At 43.5% G+C, this 20,099-nt stretch overlaps 1 protein-coding gene across 2 annotated transcripts in view; it reads left to right on the top strand.

Moving 5' to 3' along the window:
* Positions 1-20,099, top strand: part of LOC139274730 (uncharacterized) — a 31,827-nt gene that overhangs the window by 7,699 nt on the left and 4,029 nt on the right. Inside the window, exons 2-4 of one of the 2 annotated variants that reach the window (XM_070891415.1) lie at positions 6,059-6,667; positions 8,398-8,538; positions 14,597-14,691. In XM_070891415.1, coding sequence (XP_070747516.1) covers positions 6,059-6,667; positions 8,398-8,538; positions 14,597-14,643 — 797 coding nt within the window. In that variant the 3' untranslated portion in view covers positions 14,644-14,691. The remainder of the gene's footprint in view (positions 1-6,058; positions 6,668-8,397; positions 8,539-14,596; positions 14,692-20,099) is intronic. The other variant, XM_070891416.1, reaches the window with a different exon arrangement.

Genomic DNA, 20,099 nt, shown 5'->3' with positions numbered 1-20,099 from the left:
CTTTTGATAGAGCACGCAATTTGTTATGTTCCAACAATCTGTTAACGCTATGTGACCCATGTAAGAAAATTGTTTTAACGTGCGATGCGTTGTCCTATGGGGTTGGGTGTGTGTTGCAGCATGTTAATGCCAAGGGTCAGTTACAGCCGGTAGCTTATGCCTCCAGAAGTCTGTCCCAGGCAGAAAGGGGCTACGGGATGGTAGAAAAGGAAGCGCTTGCATGTGTATATGCAGTAAAAAAAAATGCACCAGTACCTGTTTGGCAGGAAATTTGAGCTAGAGACAGATCACAAACCCCTAACGTCCCTTTTGGCCGACAACAAGGCCATAAATGCAAATGCGTCGGCCCACATACAGAGGTGGGCACTCATGTTAGCTGCCTATGACTACACAATTCGGCACAGACCGGGCACCGAAAACTGCGCCAATGCACTCAGCAGGCTTCCACTAGCCACCACCGAGGGGGCAACCGAGCATGCTGCTGAGATGGTCATGGCTGTTGAAGCTTTCGAAAGCGAAGGCTCACCCGTGACAGCCCATCAGATCAAAGTCTGGACAAATAGAGACCCACTACTGTCTTTAGTCAAGAAATGTGTCCTGACTGGGCAGCCATGCCCTGAGGAATTTAAACCATTTCACAGGCGCAAGGATGAACTCTCGATTCAGGCCGATTGCCGACTATGGGGAAACTGAGTAGTCATGCCCCAGATGGGCAGAGAGGCATTCATCCGAAAACTCCACAATGAGCACCTGGGCATTGTCATGATGAAGGCAATTGCCAGGTCACACGTTTGGTGGCCAGGGATAGATGCAGACTTGGAACTTTGTGTTCGCAGGTGCAACATGTGTGCCCAGCTGGGCAATGCGCCCAGGGAAGCCCCCTGAGACCCTGGTCCTGGCCCGCCAAGCCATTGTCATGCATCCATGTGGACTATGCAGTTCCTTTCATGTGAAAAATGTTTTTGGTTGTAGTAGACGCCTACTCCAAATGTCAAGTGTGTCATTCTCAATTCAAGCACATCCTCTGCCACGGTAGAAAGTCTACGGGCAATGTTCGCCGCCCATGGTCTACTGAACATCTTAGTCAGCGACAATGGCCCGTGCTTTACAAGCATTGAGTTCCAGGACTTCATGGCAGGAAATGGTATCAACCATTTCAGAACGGCACCGTTCAAGCCGGCCTCAAACGGCCATGCAGATCGAGCAGTGCTGATAATCAAACAGGGGATGCTCAGAATCCAAGGGGGTTCCCACAAAGCCGCTTATCACGCCTCCTGTTGGCCAATAGATCCCGACCACACTCGCTCACAGGGATTCCACCCACAGAGCTGCTAATGAAAAGGACGCTTAAAACCAGGTTATCCCTCATACACCCCACCATGAAAGAAATTGTTGTATGAGCAGGCGCCGGTCACAATGTGACTACCATGAGGGGAACGCGAGGGTGTGATATATTGATGTCAATGACCCTGTCTTTGTCCTCAACTATGCCGCAGGGCCCAATTGCTCACAGGCACAGTAATTGCCAAAGAGGGGAATAGGATTCTGCTAGTCAAACTTATCAATGGACAAATCTGCCGCAAACACGTGGATCAAACAAAAAGGAGGTTCAGCAACCCCATAGAAGAAGCAGAGGAAGAACACGACGTAGAGTTCACTCCACCACAGGTGACCGAACACCGGAACCAAGTGGAGGAGAGCCCAGTCACTGTGGGCAGTCCGGACAGGCCTGAGGCACCGCAAACAGCAGACACTCAGGCCAGCGCCCAACAACCGGAGCCCCAACTCAGGCGCTCTACAAGGGAGCGTAAACCACCAGAGAGACTTAACCTGTGATCCCAATAAGACTTTGGGGGGAAGGTGATGTCATGTATTCAACTGTCATTGTAATCCATGTATAAACCGACCTAAGTTGTACACCGTGAGAACACTGACCACTAGGTGGTGAACTTGTGGGAGACACTCCTAACCTGGACTTTCAGGTATAAAAGGGGAAGCTCCACCACCTTCATCACTTCGGTGCTGGCTAATAAAGGTTACTGGTCACAGAGTGACCTTCTTTCTAGTATGGGCCTCGTGTGCATTTGTACTGTGTAGTAAGGACATATTATTCCCTACCACATAGAGTTGTTGATGCCAGTTCATTCGATATATTCAAGGGGAGTTAGATATGGCCCTTATGGCTAAAGGGATCAAGAGGTATGGAGAGAAAGCAGGAAAGGGATACTGAGGTGAATGATCAGCCATGACCTTATTGAATGGTGGTGCAGGCTCGAAGGGCCGAATGGCCTACTCCTGCACCTATTTTCTATGTTTCTAAATCTCACGGGTTAAGGAGACAGACTGTTGGTCTCATCGCTCACTGAGGTCCCAGATGCCCCGTTGCCCTCGCCATGTCTTTATCAGCTCGCACTGCCAGCGAGTTACAGGGAAAAGATTTTTTGAGCTGAAGGGTGCAGGAACAAATCTAACTAACTCACAAGACATACTGTGCGATAACCCACTCCAGCAAATTCTGGGCCAATATCAATGGATGGAAAACTGCACTCAACACATCTGTGATTTTCCCAATATGGGCAGTTGCTGTCAGAAAATCAGCCATCCAATGTTCATAGAATCTCTCCCTTCAACTTGAGGTGGGTCTACCAAGATCCCTTAACAATGTCAGGTAAGTGGAAATGTTGTTAGCCACTGGCCACTCTGAAAGCACCTGGAAGAATGCTGCTCTACAACCCAAAAATAACTTATCCATCAATCTAGTTGTAGAGGGTACAAATTCTGGGTCAAATGGAAGAAATACCCGGTGGTACAAACCCTGATTTTTACTTTTAGATGAGGATCTGCAGATAATAGTAAGCAGCATGAGGGCACAGAGAAATGCTTAGTATGGAGCAGAGAGTAACACAGGTTTAAAGGCCAACACCATGACAGTAAACACATGGTCAAATACTCAAGGAACTTGCAGGGATATCCAGGAAAGGAGTCGGACCTCAAGAAAAGTGCCAAAGTGAGCAAAGAGTATGGCTGAATAAATATATGCTGTCCTGCATATGGAAGTCATTTTGTATAGAGAAAACCCGTTATTTCAATCACAGTAAAGTTAGAGGTGTTAGACTTACATAGCATTTACAACACAGAAACGGGCCATCTGGCCCAACGAGTCATGCTGGTGTTTATGCTCTACAAGAGCCTCCACCCATCCTTCTTCATCTAAACCCATCAATATAACCCTCTATTCTTTCTCCATGTGTTTATCTAGCTTCCCCTTAAAAGCATCTATACTATTCAACTCAACCACTCCCTGTGATAGCGAGTTCCACATTCTCCCCACTCTCTGGGTAAAGAAATTTCTCCTGAATTCTCTATTGGATTTATTGGTGACTATCTTATATTGATGGCCCTGAGTTCTGGTCTCCCCTACAATTGCAAAAATCTTCTCTATGTCTGCCCTATCAAACCTTTTCATAATTTTAAAGACCTCTATCAGATCATTTCTCAGCCTTCTCCTTTCTAAAAAAAAGTGCACCAACCTGTTCAATCATTCCTGATAGGTATACCCTCTCAGTTCTTGTTTGCTTAAGTTGCATATATACTTAACCTCAATTTGTACAGTAATAAAGTCTGTTGAGGCCAAAAAAGTCATAGCCTGTAAGTGAGAAAGATAGAAAACTTACCACCATTATTCATACATAGAACTAATAGGATCAATTGTTCAGGGGAGTGAAAGAGCTAAGGAACGCAATGCTAAAATAATGCCAGTAGGGTTCTATAGTTCAACAGGAACAGGATTGCTCAGCATTAAAGTCAACTAAATCCCTCTCCATGTGTTACTGCCATTGATAAAACCACAAATACAGATCCAAGCTTGCAAACACAGCAGTTACTCACCAGTTTCTCCGGGTCAGTACATGCGCATGGCCACATGAAGAGAACAGTCTTCCCCTAAATTCTGACTTCTTCCTACCCGCAATGACAAGTAATGTGCCTTATGGCATCACCCCAATTGGCATTGTGAAATGTTGTGAATGAACAAAGGGGTGATATTCAATGGTTCATTCAGGCGCTAAAGAGCCTCCGAGGTGGCCAAGATGAGATCTTGAGCTGAAACGCTGGTTTAGTCCATGTTTAGTGCAAGATGCCATCTTGATAAAGGAGTTGAAGCTTGCACTAGGAACGGCCACCCAGAGGATTGTTAAGGGACTGATTGCCACTTAAATTGCCTGCTAGCGCTCATTAACGAGGCTGCGTGGCATTTTGGTGGATAGCGCTTGACCTAACGCCCTCTCCTAACAGCGAGCAGCTGATTGGGAGTAAACAAGTCGTTGCTGAGGATTTCGAGTGCTACTTAATGGTATAACACCGTTAATGTTCATTTGCTGCTGGAGGTTTGAAGAGGACTTTTGAAACACATCGGGAGACTTCCTGCGACACTTTGTCAAGACTTCACCAACATTTATTCTGGAAATTCTCTGAGGACTGCATCTAAAAAGAGTGAGCGCTGTGCTACTCCATCTTATTGGACACTTTATAGGAGAAAGGGAGTGCTTGGTCATGGGCATTTTGATAAGGGTTCCCCTTGGTCTGCAGGAGGAATAGGAGGAGGAGATGAGATCAAGCAGAGCAGCACCAGCAGGAGAGGAGGGATAGGAGGACAAAGTAGACTGCTTTCTCCTCCCGCCCCCCGCAGGTACAGGACATCCTCCTCCTTTGGACTTCCTCCACCAGGACCTCCTGTGCCCCATCCGAGAACCTTTGTGCCCTCTCACTCAGTCCCTGATCCATCCTGAAACCTGTTGCTGTGAGTCAGCTTGCGCACGCCACGCCTTCAGTGGAAATGGGTGCGTGGAGCCTACATATACTGCTCTATGAAAATGATGTCTTATCACGCTTGAGTGCTAAACCTGCAGGTGTCTGTTTTAGCGCCTGCAGGCAGACCTTCAATCAGGTGTGTCTTATGAGCACAGCATCCATTTAGCGCCTGTTTTCACCCTGTCACCAAAATAACCCCCAAAATATCAGTGAACACCCCCTGATGTTGTACCTCGTAAGCTTCACTGCATTGTCCCAAGAGGCAATTATCAGGGGATGAATTTACAACTTGTTGGAAGATCTCAGGTTGATGGGGCATTGCACCCTGGTTGCTTTAACCTCCTCCATGGTCAAGCAAGTGGGGAGAGGAGGAGAGGCACTTCCACTTCACATAACTTCCACTTGGAAGACATTCGAATTTGAAAAGTTACAAATGCTACCTCTAAGAGAAATATTCAACCTTTGGGCAATAGGGAGATCGGATGGTGGTGCCATTAAAAGTCTGTACTTTCACCTCCTGGATTTGGGTTTGCATGCAGCACAGACTTATGGGAATAAAAGGCTCTTGCTGTAAAAGTCTATGTGAAATAAGCTCAACAATTTTAGCCCAGTTTTTTGTGGGTGAGGTGCTCACTCTATAGAACACTAATTTGGCAATTTTGCTTAGAGAAGCTGTCTCGATAGCTGTGTTTTCTTTCACTTTGATATTTTTGGTGCTAAATTAAGTTTTACTGTCCCAAGGAAGATCTCATTTCAGGTTTAATTCTCAATGATAGGCATAAGCAGCAAAAATGCACTAAACCGTGGAAACTTAAAAACAAATATTTACCTAATATACAACAACTTTCATTTATATAGCGCCTTTAACATAGTAAATCGTCCAAAGGCACTTCACAGGAGCATAATCAGATAAAAATTGACCTTGAGCCAAAGAAGGAGACATTAGGACAGGTCTTGGTCACAGAGGTAGGTTTTACAGAGCGCCTTAAAGGAGGAGAGGCAGAGAGGGAATTCCAGAGCTTAGGGTTCTAGGCACTGAAGGCTATGGGGAATAATAACTATTAATGATTTTGGAATTTAGCTGCTATCTATTGAACTTCAAGGTGGGAAAGTTCCTTTGTGCGTTGTGCAAAATCATCAGTGCATTTCTTTTAAACGGGTTTACCAATTCATAACAGGCAATTTTGCCTCTCTCTCCGAGTTACAATGAATGAACAATCTGATTAATTCTTCATTGCAATATAAACAGCTGTATTCAGCAAAGCTCACCATGTGGCTGAAAGTGGAACCATGTCTGTCTTCTCTCATCTGGAAACACCTCAGAATCAGACTATGGCTAATGGAAGAGACAACATGATGACAAACACAAGTTTGGTTTTGAAAACAGTTGCAACAGCCACCCTTCTGCCTATTGGGAATGATGCATTAGTTACTGAAAGCAGTGTGGTGTCAAATGAAACCGAAAGTGCTGAAACACCTATCACAGAAGAGGTACTAGCCCAACCACAACAGCCATCTGTGGATCAGGGTATTGACAAACTGAAAGTTCAGGAGGGGAAGTCGGTGATATTGCCATGCCAATATCACAATAATGGTGCTTATTCAGATGAACTCTCTGTATTGTGGTACAAGGAAGACCTCTCTGGGAAGTTACTTATTGTAAGAGACAATGCAACTGACTCTGCTAACTATTCTGGTCGAGCGTTTCTAAGTGGGCATCTATCAAAAGGAGATGCTTCCACGACAATCTTCAATGTCGCCGAGAGTGATCGTGGCACTTATTTCTGTACTATAATACTTCCTAATGGGACAATACTAACTGGTGATGGTACACACCTCGTGGTGAAATCAAAAACAGGTAACTTTATATTGTATTTTTTCACAGCTAAACAATTCTGAAATGTTCGTTCGAATATAACAAATTACTTCATCAATTAATGGTGTGCTTTGATGTAATTATCTTTAAATCCCTCTATGGCCTCCCCTATCTCTGTAACCTCCTTCAGTGACACAGACTGCAGCATTTATTTCACTCATTTATAATGTAGGAATTTGTTCTAAAAAAGTAAATGCTTCTAATTTCTAGTTACAAATTGGTGATGTAAGTCTTACCATTATGGTTTTGGTGTTTTGAATGCTTACATTTAAATAATACATTCTTAGTATACAACTATTGCTGTGTAGGGTTGATACTCAACAGATTATGTGTGTCAGCTGTGGCTCAGTGGGTAGTACCTTGGGACCTTGTACGTGTGATAACTATTGGCAGGAGCGGTGCGGTCGGGGCGAAGGAGCGGTGAGAGATTGTAGAGGGATGTGATCGGGATCCAGGAGAGGCGTGAGTTTGGGGCCCAGAAGAGACGAGGGCCCAGAGGTAGCACGGGCCAGCCCACACTGCGATATGTGTGCGCACTAGGTCCGTGCAGCAGAGCTGGTCTCCAGTTGTCTTGGTTAATCCTTGCTACTGGATCAAGACCTAGCTCTGTCAAGCCCGTGTGGTGGCTGGTGTGCAACGGTCACCACAGGTTAAAAAAATTCACGCACAGGCGTCTTCCACCCTTCAAGATTTAGTTTGGGACCTGGAATTTTAGGTCCTTCATTGAAACACCTGTGAACTTTTTGACGTGGAAGCAAGCCATCCTCGATTCGAGGGACTGTCTATGATGATGATTTTTCCCTCTGAGCCAGAAGGTTGTGGATTCAAGTCCTGCTCCAAGGACTTGAGCATAAAAATCTAGGCTGACACTCCAATGCACTGCTGAGGGAGTGCTGCACTGTCGGGGGTGCCATCTTTTGGATGAGATGTTAAACTGAAGCCACTATTTCGAAGAAGAGCAGGGGAGTTATCCCCGGTGTCCTGACCAATATTTATCCCTCAATCAACACAACAAAAACAGATGATCTGCTCATTACCACATTGCTGTTTGTGGGAGCTTGCTTGTGCACAAATTGGCTACTGTGTTTCCCACATTACAACAGTGACTACACTTCAAATGTACTTAATTGGCTGTAAAGCGCTTTTAGACGTCCGGTGGTTGCGAAAGGTTGTGAAAGGCGCTATATAAATCCAAGTCTTTCTTTCTTTATGTAGATAGCAGAGATAGAACTCACATATAGTATCATAATATCGAATCCAGATAAAAAGATAAGGACTCAATTTCTCGTATTGTAAGAGCTGGTTCCAAGGCTAATTTGGTCTATTGTGGAGACCTTCATTCAGCAATAAAGATTATGACAACAACAACTTGCATTTATTTAGTGCCAATAATTGAGGAAAAAGTCCCAAGATGTTTCAACATGGGCACTGAACCAAAGAAGGGATATTAGAATGGTCAACAGTGGGTTTTAAGGAATGTCTTAAAAGAGGAAAGGGAGGTGGAGAGACAGATGGGGTTTAAGGGGGTAATTCCAGAGCATGGGGCCTGGACAGATAAAGATACATAGCCAATGGTGGGTCGAAGGGGAGGGGAGCTGCACAAAAAGCTGGGGTAAGATTAAAATGCACTTAAAGAGTAACATGTTGTTTTTCTGATTAAGGTGCTTTTAAATGTCAGGACTTGGTGTAGATTTTTTCATCTTATCTTCTAGGGCTTTTTGGCTTTAAAGAAACCTTAGGAACTACCATTGGGATTATTGCAGCAAGTATTGGCGTCTTTGTTGGATTTTTGGCAATTTTTGTGCCACGTTTCAGAGAAAAGATGCCATGTCAAAAACCAGACACACTACAAGGTGAGCTAAATTTGCACTGTACCAATTCATTAAACATCCATTGAAACTGTCACCTAAAATTTCAACTTAAAGTCTAAACAACTAGAAGGAGCAAATTTTAACTCATTCCATTGCCAACTGTCTGCTTGGCACAAGCAGCTTATTGTCATTTTTACAATTCCAGCAAATGTTCTTTCACACCAGTGGAAATTAAATGGTAATATATGTTATGAGTTGATTATCTTTCTTTGTTTCACAGCAATTGCAGTTTCCATAAATGAACCAATGCTCCCTCTGAGACAAGACCTTCAAATTTACATAGTGCAGTAAACAGGATAGGTTACTCAGGATTAGCAATCTTCAGATTTAAGATAATATAGAAGCATAGAAAATAGGTGCAGGAGTATGCCATTCAATAAGATCATGGCTGATCATTTACCTCAGTACCCCTTTCCTGCTTTCTCTCCATACCACTTGATCCCTTTAGCCGTAAGGGTCATATCTCACTCCCTCTTGAATATATCCAACAAACTGGCATCAACAAATCTCTGCGGTAGAGAATTCCACAGGTTAACTACTCTCTGAGTGAAGAAGTTTCTCCTCATCTCGGTCCTAAATGGCTTACCCCTTATCTTTAGACATTGACCCCTGGTTCTGGACTTCCACAACATCGGGAATATTCTTCCTGCATCTAACCTGTTCAGTCCCGTCAGAATTTTATATGTTTCTATGAGATCCCCTCTCATTCTTCTAAACTCCAGTGAATACAGCCCCAGTCGATCCAGTCTCTCCTCATATGTCAGTCCTGTCATCCCGGGAATCAGTCTGGTGAACCTTTGCTGCACTCTCTCAATAGCAAGAACGTCCTTCCTCAGATTAGGAGATCAAAACTGAACACAATATTCCAGGTGAGGCTTCACCAAGGCCCTGTACAACTGCATTCTAGATAGTCCAAAGGATTCTATTACGTCACATGCCAATTGAGAAATTGGATAATATCAACCGTGCAAGATGGTTTTTGTAATTAGCTAATCTACTATTCAGTATCATTTTCAAAAGGATAACTTACAGAAGCATGTAAAAAACGAAAGATGCTAAACAGCGCAACACAGTACTGTGGGTCTGGAGATAGCTTGTAAGGGGTTAACTAAAGAAACCGGCCCGACAAGTCACTCTGGAGTCTTGTAGATTTTGAGACAAATACTTCTTAGAAAGCCTCAGCTGCAGTATTGTGGACAATTCTGGGCACCACGTTTCAGGATAGATGTAAAGGCCATAGGAAGGGTACAGAAGAGGTTTACCAGGATGTTATCAGGGATGAGGGACTTCAGTTATGAGGAGAGGTTGGAAAAGTTAGGACTGTTCTCTTTGGAACACAGAAAGTTAAGAGATGACCTAATAGAGGTTTTCAAGACGTGGCTTGAGGAGTGGTGCAGAAGGGAGGGATTCAAATTCCTGGGACATTGGAACCAGTTTTGGGGGAGATGGGACGAGTACGAACCGGACAGTCTGCACCTGGGCAGGACTGAAACCAAAATCCTTGGGGGAGTGTTTTCTCGTGCTGTTGGGGAGGGGTTAAACTACTATGGCAGGGGGATGGGAACCTATGAAGGGAGACAGAGGGAAGTAGAATGGGGGCAGAAGCAAAAGATATTGCATTATTTTCCTCTTTAACCAGCAACACCACCCCACCTCCTTTTCCCTTCTATCTATCCTTCCTGAATGTTGAATACCCAGCCTTGGTCACCCTGGAGCATTGGTCTACCCTTGGGCAGAGAAACCCAAGGCAAAAATCAAAAAGGGCCACATTACAGCAAAATTCTAAAGGGGCAAAGTGTGTTAAAAAGACAAGCCTGAAGGCTCTGTACCTCAATGCGAGGAGTATTCGGAATAAGGTGGACGAATTAACTGCGCAGACAGCAATTAACGGATATGATGTAATTGGCATCACGGAGACATGGCTCCAGGGTGACCAAGGCTGGGTATTCAACATTCAGGAAGGATAGATAGAAGGGAAAAGGAGGTGGGGTGGCGTTTCTGGTTAAAGAGGAAAATAATGCAATAGTAAAGAAGGACATTAGCTTGGATGATGTGGAATCGGTATGGGTGGAACTACGGAATACCAAAGGGCAGAAAACGCTAGTGGGATTTGGGTACAGACCACCAAACAGTAGTAGTGAAGTTGGGGAGGGCATCAAACAAGAAATTAGGGATGCATGCAATAAAGGTACAGCAGTTATCATGGGCGACTTTAATCTACACATTGATTAGGCTAATCAAACTGGTAGCAATACAGTGGAGAAGGATTTCCTGGAGTGTATTAGGGATGGTTTTCCAGACCAATATGTCGAGGAACCAACTAGAGGGCTGGCCATCCTAGATTGGGTGATGTGTAATGAGAAAGGACAATTAGCAATCTTGTTGTGCAAGGCCCCTTGGGGAAGAGTGACCATAATAAGGTAGAATTCTTTATTAAGATGGAGAGTGACACAGTTAATTCAGAGACTAGGGTCCTGAACTTAAGGAAAAGTAACTTCGATGGAATAAGACGTGAATTGGCTAGAATAGACTGGCGAATGATACTTGAAGGGTTGACGGTGAATAGGCAATGGCAAACCTTTAAAGATCACATGGATGAACTTCAACAATTGTACATCCCTGTCTGGAGTAAAAATAAAACGGGGAAGGTAGCTCAACCGTGGCTAACAAGGGAAATTAAGGAGAATGTTAAATCCAAGGAAGAGGCATATAAATTGGCCAGAAAAAGCAGCAAACCTGAGGACTGGGAGAATTTTATAATTCAGCAGAGGAGGACAAAGGATTTAATTAGGAGGGGGAAAATAGAGTATGAGAGGAAGCTTGCTGAGAACATAAAAACTGACTGCAAAAGTTTCTATAGGAGAAGAGAAAAAGATTAGTGAAAACAAACGTAGGCCCCTTGCAGTCAGATTCAGGTGAATTTATAATGGGGAACAAAGAATTGGCGGACCAGTTAAACAAATACTTTGGTTCTGACTTTACGAGGGAAGACACAAATAACCTTCCGGAAATATTAGGGGACCGAGGGTCTAGTGAGAAGGAGGAACTGAAGGAAATCATTATTAGGCGGGAAATTGATGGGATTGAAGGCCGATAAATCCCCGGGGCCTGAAAGTCTGCATCCCAGAGTACTTAAGGAAGTAGCCCGAGAAATAATGGATGCATTAGTGATCATTTTCCAACAGTCTATCGACTCTGGATCAGTTCCTATGGACTGGAGGGTAGCTAATGTAACACCACTGTTTAAGAAAGGAGGAAGAGAGAAAACAGGTAATTATATACCGGTTAGCCTGACATCAGTCATGGGGAAAATGATGGAATCAATCATTAAAGATAAAATAGCAGCGCATTTGGAAAGCAGTGACAGGATCGGTCCAAGTCAGCATGGATTTATGAAAGGGAAATCCTGCTTGACAAATCTTCTAGAATTTTTTGAGGATGTAACTAGTAGAGTGGACAAGGGAGAACCAATGGATATAGTGTATTTGGACTTTCAAAAGGCTTTTGACAAGGTCCCACACAAGAGATTGGTGTGCACAATTAAAGCACATGATATTGGGGTTAATGTATTGATGTGGATACAGAACTCATTGGCAGACAGGAATCAGAGAATCGGGATAAACGGGTCCTTTTCAGAATGGCAGGCAGTGGCTAGTGGGGTGCCGCAGGGCTCAGTGCTGGGATCCCAGCTATTTACAATATACATCAATGATTTAGATGAAGGAATTGAGAGTACTATCTCCAAATTTGCAGATGGCACTAAGCTGGGTGGCGGTATGAGCTGTGAGGAGGACGCTAAGAGGCTGCAGGGTGACTTGGACAGATTAGGTGAGTGGGCAAACACATGGCAGATGCAGTATAATGTGGACAAATGTGAGGTTATCCACTATGGTGGCAAAAACACGAAGGCAGAATTTTATCTGAATGGCGGCAGATTAGGAAAAGGGGAGGTGCAACGAGACCTGGGTGTCATGGTACATCAGTCATTGAAAGTTGGCAAGCCGGTACAGCAGGTATTGAAGAAGGCAAATGGTATGTTGGCCTTCATAGCTAGGGGATTTGAGTATAGGAGCAGGGAGGTCTTACTGCAGTTGTACAGGGCCTTAGTGAGGCCTCACCTGGAATATTGTGTTCAGTTTTGGTCTCCTAACCTGAGGAAGGACATTTTTACTATTGAGGGAGTGCAGCGAAGGTTTGCCAGAGTGTTTCCTGGGATAGCAGGACTGACATATGAGGAGGGACTGGATCGACTGGGCCTGTATTCACTGGAGTTTAGAAGGATAAGAGGGGATCTCATAGAAATGTATAAGATTCTGACGGGACAGGACAGGTTAGATGCGGGTAGAATGTTTCCGATGTTGGAAAGGTCCAGAACCAGGGGACATAGTCTAAGGATAAGGGGTAAGGCATTTAGGACTGAGATGAGGAGAAACTTCTTCACTCAGAGAGTTGTTAACCTGTGGAATTCTCTACCGCAGAGAGTTGTTGATGCCAGTTCATTGAATATATTCAAGAGGGAGTTAGAAATAGCCCTTATGGCTAAAGGGATCAAGTGGTATGGGGAGAAAGCAGGAAAGGGGTACTGAGGTGAATGATCAGCCATGATCTTATTGAATAGGGCTGCAGGCTCAAAGGGCCGAATGGCCTACTCCTGCACCTATTTTCTAAGACGATGAGGGATTTTGATTCCCTCCGACGAGTGGGTCAATAACCATTCTGCCCTTTGAGCCTGCAGCGCCATTCAATAAGATCATAGATTTACAATCATTGGCAAAAGATCTAGAGGGGAGACGAGGACAATTCTTTTCACTCCGAGGGTTGTCAGGATCTGGAACACTCTATTCTATAAATAATTTTAAAAGGGAGTTTGACAGGTACTTGAGGATGAGGAACTTGCAAGGTTACGGACAAGAAGCAGGGATGTGGGACTAAGCACGACTGCTATTTCAAAGAACCAGCTTGGGCTCGAGAGGCCGAATTACCTCCTTCTGTGCTGTAAATTTCTGTGATTTCTATGATTCTATGAAAGAGGTAGATGGTCTTGATCATTAGACCAATACAGAACATTTCTGCTTTATAAATATATTAATTCCTTTTCTTTGAAATTCAGCCATTCAAAGATGATGGGTTGAATATTCTATTGATACAATCTTCAAAAATAAAGTCGTAAGAACATAAAAAATATGAGTAGGAGCAGGCCATTTGGCCCCTCGAGCCTGCTCCGCCTTTCAATAAGATAATGGCTGATCTGATCTTGGCCTTAACTCCACTTCCCTGCCCGCACCTGATAACCCTTCACTTCCTTATCGTTCAAAAATCTGTCTATCTCCACCTTAAATATATTCAATGACCCAGCCTCCATAGCTCTCTGGGGTAGAAAATTCTATTGATTCACCACCCTCTGAGAGAAGAAATTGCTTCTCATCTCCGTTTTAATGGGTGACCCCTTATTCTGAAACTATGGCTCCTAGTTCTAGATTCCCCCACAAGGGGAAACATCCTCTCTGCATCTACCCTGTCAAGCCCCCTCAGAATCTTATATGTTTCAATAAGATCACCTCGCATTCTTCTAAACTCCAATGAGTATAGGCCCAACCTGCTCATCCTTTCTTCATAAGACAATCCCTTCATCTCGAGAATCAATCACGTGAACCTTCTCTGAACTGCCTCTAATGCAAAGATATATCTCCTTAAATAAAGAGACCAAAACTGCACGCAGTACTCCAGGTGTGGCCTCACCAATGCTCTGTACAGTTGTAGCAAGACTTCCCTACTTTTATACTCGATCCCCATTGCAATAAAGGCCAACATTCCATTGTCTTCCTAATTACTTGCTGCACCTGCATGCTAACTTTTTGTGTTTCATTTATAAGGACCTCCAGATCCCTCTGTAGTACAGCATTTTGTAGTCTCTCCCATTTAAGTAATAATTTGCTTTTTTATTCCACTTACCAAAGTGGATAACCTCACATTTTCTGACATTATACTCCATCTGCCAAATTTTTGCCCACTCACTTAACCTATTTATATCCCTTTGCAGATTCTTTGTGTCCTTTTTACAACTTGCTTTCCCACCTATCAGTGTGAGCTGCGAGGAGGATGCTGTGAGGCTGCAGAGCGACTTGGATAGGTTAGGTGAGTGGGCAAATGCATGGCAGATGAAGTATAATGTGGATAAATGTGAGGTTATCCACTTTGGTGGTAAAAACAGAGAGACAGACTATTATCTGAATGGTGACAGATTAGGAAAAGGGGAGGTGCAAAGAGACCTGGGTGTCATGGTACATCAGTCATTGAAGGTTGGCATGCAGGTGCAGCAGGCGGTTAAGAAAGCAAATGGCATGTTGGCCTTCATAGCAAGGGGATTTGAGTACAGGGGCAGGGAGGTGTTGCTACAGTTGTACAGGGCATTGGTGAGGCCACACCTGGAGTATTGTGTACAGTTTTGGTCTCCTAACCTGAGGAAGGACATTCTTGCTATTGAGGGAGTGCAGCGAAGGTTCACCAGACTGATTCCCGGGATGGCGGGACTGACCTATCAAGAAAGACTGGATCAACTGGGCTTGTATTCACTGGAGTTCAGAAGAATGAGAGGGGACCTCATAGAAACATATAAAATTCTGACGGGGTTAGACAGGTTAGATGCAGGAAGAATGTTCCCAATGTTGGGGAAGTCCAGAACCAGGGGTCACAGTCTAAGGATAAGGGGTAAGCCATTTAGGACCGAGATGCGGAGGAACTTCTTCACCCAGAGAGTGGTGAACCTGTGGAATTCTCTACCACAGAAAGTTGTTGAGGCCAATTCACTAAATATATTCAAAAAGGAGTTAGATGAGGTCCTTACTGCTAGGGGGATCAAGGGGTATGGCGAGAAAGCAGGAATGGGGTACTGAAGTTGAATGTTCAGCCATGAACTCATTGAATGGCGGTGCAGGCTAGAAGGGCCGAATGGCCTACTCCTGCACCTATTTTCTATGTTTCTATGTTTCTATGTTTCTATGTTTCTATGTATCATCAACAAATTTGGCTACATTACACTCTGTCCCTTCATCCAAGTCATTAATATAGATTGTAAATAGTTGAGGCCCCAGCACTGAACCCTGTGGCAACCCACTAGTTACAGTTTGCCAACCTGAAAGTGACCAATTTATCCTGACTCTCTGTTTTCTGTTAGTTAGCCAATCCTCTATCCATGCTAATATATTATCCCAAACCCTGTGAGCTTTTATCTTGTGCAGTAACCTTTTATGTGGCACCTTATCAAAAGCTTTCTGAAAATCCAAATACACTAGATCTACCTGTTCCCCTTTATCCACCCTGCTTGTTACATCCTCAAAGAATTCTAGCAAATTTGTCAAACATGATTTCCCTTTCGTAAAACGATGCTGACTCTGCATAATTGTATTATGATTTTCTAAATGTCCTACTACTACTTCCTTAATAATGGACTCCGGCATTCTCCCAATGACAGATGTTAGGCTAACTGCTTTCTGTCTCCCTCCTTTCTTAAATAGGGGCGTTACATTTGCGGTTTTACAATCCGCTGGGACCTCTTCAGAATCCAGAGAATTTTGGTAGATTACCAATGCAGCCACTTCTTTTAAGACCTTAGGATGCAGGCCATAAGGTCCAGGAGGGACTTTTCCACCTTTAGTTCCATTAGTTTACCTAGTACTTTTTCTCTAGTGATAGTGATTGTTTTAAGTCCCCCCCCCTCCCCCGCCTCCCAATAACCCCTTGATTATCAATAAATGGGATACCGTGAAGACCGATACAAAATATTTGTTCAAAGTCACTGCCATTTCCCTATTCCCATTTATTAATTCCCCAGTCTCATCCTCTTAAGTGACCAATGTTTACTTTAGCTATTCTCTTCCTTTTTATATAGCTGTAAAAGCTCTTATTGTCTGTTTTTGTATTTCTTGCTAGTTTACTCTCATAATCTATCTTCTTGCTATTATTTTTTTCGTCGTCCTTTGCTGGTTTCTAAAAATTTCCCAATCATGAAGAAGACCACATGGGTGTTGTTGACGGTGCTAAATATACAATGTTTAGGTTTGGCAATTCAACTCAATTCAACCCTCAGTTGATATTAGACACATTCTATTGACGACTGATTTAATTGAATTGATTCCTAATAAGAACATAAGATATAGGAACAGGAGTAGGCAAGGCAAAGAGCTGTGTTTCCACAGCTGAGATGACAACAGCTGCAATTTTGGAGCCTTCATAAGACATTGAATGGGGAATTCCTAGGAGCTCGTCCATCTTTGCCACTGTAACGTCACCAGACTTATGGCAGACACCCCATTTACACATGTAAAACTCTGAGGAAATTCCCAGACATAACTTGCATTTTGAAAATTATGGCCCAGATTTTGCAGTCAGCAGTGAAGGAATGGCCATTCACTACACTGCCCACAGAGTTTACGAGAGGCTTTTGAGTGTAGACTTGCTGTCTTTGGGCATGCAATCCAGCATGGCATCTACAGACGATCTGTGACGTCTGTGTGCAGATAAAATATCAGCGATGCTCTTCAACCAATCAGTTTGAAGAATTCTCACTGAGCCACGCAGATTCTAAACCAAGAAGTATAAACCAGGAAGTATACATTAGATTTAAATTGTGTACAGTAAGTGAAATAAAGATTGGGAAAGAAAGAAGGGATTAATAGAGATATAAAAGAGACGGACGGAAATAGTAAAAAAAAAATTTGAATATTTAAAAAATCTTCAACACTAATTAAATTCTGAAGGAATGAGACACCACACTTGTAAAATTAAATTTTCAGTGCCAGACAGGCTGGTTGGCAGTAATTAAAACTTATCACGCTGTTAAACATTCACTTACACATGAATTTACCAGTCCTAACTTTTTCTGCCATGTTTAGTCGGTGTCTCGTGAGTAAGTACAGCAACTTTACTCACTTACATTGATTTCATTGCTGAGTCAATTGGGAGGTATTGTTATAGTGCAGCCTGCGGAGGAGGAGAGTAACCCGGACCACAACTTCCCAATTTCCGCATGTGTGTACTCTGGAATTTGCTGTCCAATTTACTCCATTACAGTGAGCGCTTTTAGCCTCGCTGTTATTCTCAACGCAAAATCCAGGCCAATAGGTTGCTATTGCTTTTAAAAGTTATGGGTAAAATCAACAACCAAGTGTCCACATTTGACACACTATGAATGGACCTAGGTTTTTCTCAGGATGAACAGCAGGTCACACGTGTTTTCAGCAATGCTTAGGCATGAAAAGCATCATCTCAGTGATAGAGGAGGTGGGAAGTGAAATTCATCTGTTGTGCTCAAAATATTTAAACTTGCTGTACTGAGGATAGAGGTGTAGCTGAATCGAGGAAGAAAAATAGAAACATAGAAAATAGGTGCAGGAGTAGGTCATTTGGCCCTTCAAGCCTGCACCAACATTCAATAAGATCATGGCTGATCATTCAACTCAGTACCCCTTTCCTACTTCCCTCCTGCTTGATCCCTTTAGCCGTAAGGGCCATATCTAACACCCCCTTGAATATATCTAACGAATTGGCCTCAACAACTTTCTGTGGTAGAGAATGCCACAGGTTAACAACTCTCTGAGTGAAGAAGTTCTCCTCATCTCAGTCCTGAATGGCTTACCTCTTATCCTTAGACTGTGACCCCTGGTTCTGGACTTCCCCAGTATCAGGAACATTCTTCCTGCCTCCAACTTGTCCAATCCATTCAGAATTTTAAATGTTTCTATGAGATCCCCGCTCATTCTTCTAAACACCAGTGAATACAGGCCCGGTCGATCCAGTCTCTCCTTATATGTCAGTCCTGCCATCCTGGAAATCAGTCTGGTGAACCTTCGCTGCACTCCCTCAGTAGCAAGAACGTCCTTCCTCCGATTAGGAGACCAAAACTGAACACAATATTCCAGGTGAGGCCTCACTAAGGCCCTGTACAACTACAGTAAGACCTCCTTGCTCTTATACTCAAATCCCCTTGCTATAAAGGCCAACATGCAATTTCCCTTCTTCACCACCTGCTGTATCTGCATGCCAACTTTCAATGACTGATGTACCATGACACCCAGGTCTCGTTGCATCTCCCCTTTTCCTAATCTGTCACCATTCAGATAATATTCTGCCTTCGTGTTTTTGCCACCAAAGTGGATAACCTCACATTTATCCACATTATATTGCATCTGCCATGCATTTGCCCACTCACCTAACCTGTCCAAGTCACCCTGCAGCCTCTTAGCATCCTCCCCACAGCTCACACCACCACCCACCTTAGTGTCATCTGCAAACTTGGAGATATTACATTTAATACGTTCATCTAAATCATTGATGTATATTGTAAATAGCTGGGGTCCCAGCACTGAACCCTGCGGCACCCCACTAGTCACTGCCTGCGATTCTGAAAAGGAACCATTTATCCCAACTCTCTGCTTCCTGTCTGCCAACTAGTTCTCTATCCACATCAATACATTACCCCCAGTACCATGTGCTTTAATTTTGCACACTAATCTCTTGTGTTGGACCTTGTCAAAAGCCTTTTGAAAGTCCAAATACACCACATCCTCTGATTGTCCCTTGCCCACTCTACTAGTTACATCCTCAAATAATTCTAGAAGATTTGTCAAGCATGATTTCCCTTTCATAAAAATCCATGCTGACTTGGACCGATTCTGTCACAGCTTTCCAAATACGATGCTATTTCATCTTTAATAATTGATTCCAACATTTTCCCCACTACCGATGTCAGGCTAACCGGTCTATAATTCCCCGTTTTCTCTCTCCCTCCTTTTTTAAAAAGTGTTGTTAATTAGCTACCCCCCAGTCCATAGGAACTGATCCAGAGTCGATAGACTGTTGGAAGGTGATCACCAATGCATCCACTATTTCTAGGGCCTCTTCCTTAAGTACTCTGGATGTAGACTATCAGGCTCTAGGGATTTATTGGCCTTCAATCCCATCAATTTCCCTAACACAATTTCCTGACTAATAAGGATTTGCTTCAGTTCCTCCTTCTCGCTAGACCTCGGTCCCCTAGTATTTCCGGAAGGTTATTTGTGTCTTCCTTAGTGAAGACAGAACCAAAGTATTTGTTCAACTGGTCTGCCATTTCTTTGTTCCCCATTATAAATTCACCTGATTCTGACTGCAAGGGACCTACGTTTGTCTTCACTAATCTTTTTCTCTTCACATATCTATAGAAGCTTTTGCAGTCAGTTTTTATGTTCCCAGTCAGCTTCTTCTCATACTCTATTTTCCCCCTCCTAATTAAACCCTTTGTCCTCCTCTGCTGAAATCTAAATTTCTCCCAGTCCTCAGGTTTGCTGCTTTTTCAGGCCAATTTATATGCCTCTTCCTTGGATTTAACACTATCCCTAATTTCCCTTGTTAGCCACGGTTGAGCCACCTTCCCTGTTTTATTTTTACTCCAGACAGGGATGTACAATTGTTGAAGTTTATCCATGTGATCTTTAAATGTCTGCCATTACCTATCCACCATCAATACTTCAAGTATCATTCACCAGAATATTGTAGCCATTTCATGT

This window comes from Pristiophorus japonicus, chromosome 10 (genome assembly GCF_044704955.1).
Source record: "Pristiophorus japonicus isolate sPriJap1 chromosome 10, sPriJap1.hap1, whole genome shotgun sequence".
Lineage (NCBI taxonomy): Eukaryota > Metazoa > Chordata > Chondrichthyes > Pristiophoridae > Pristiophorus > Pristiophorus japonicus.
This window is presented reverse-complemented; position numbering and strand designations above follow the sequence as displayed.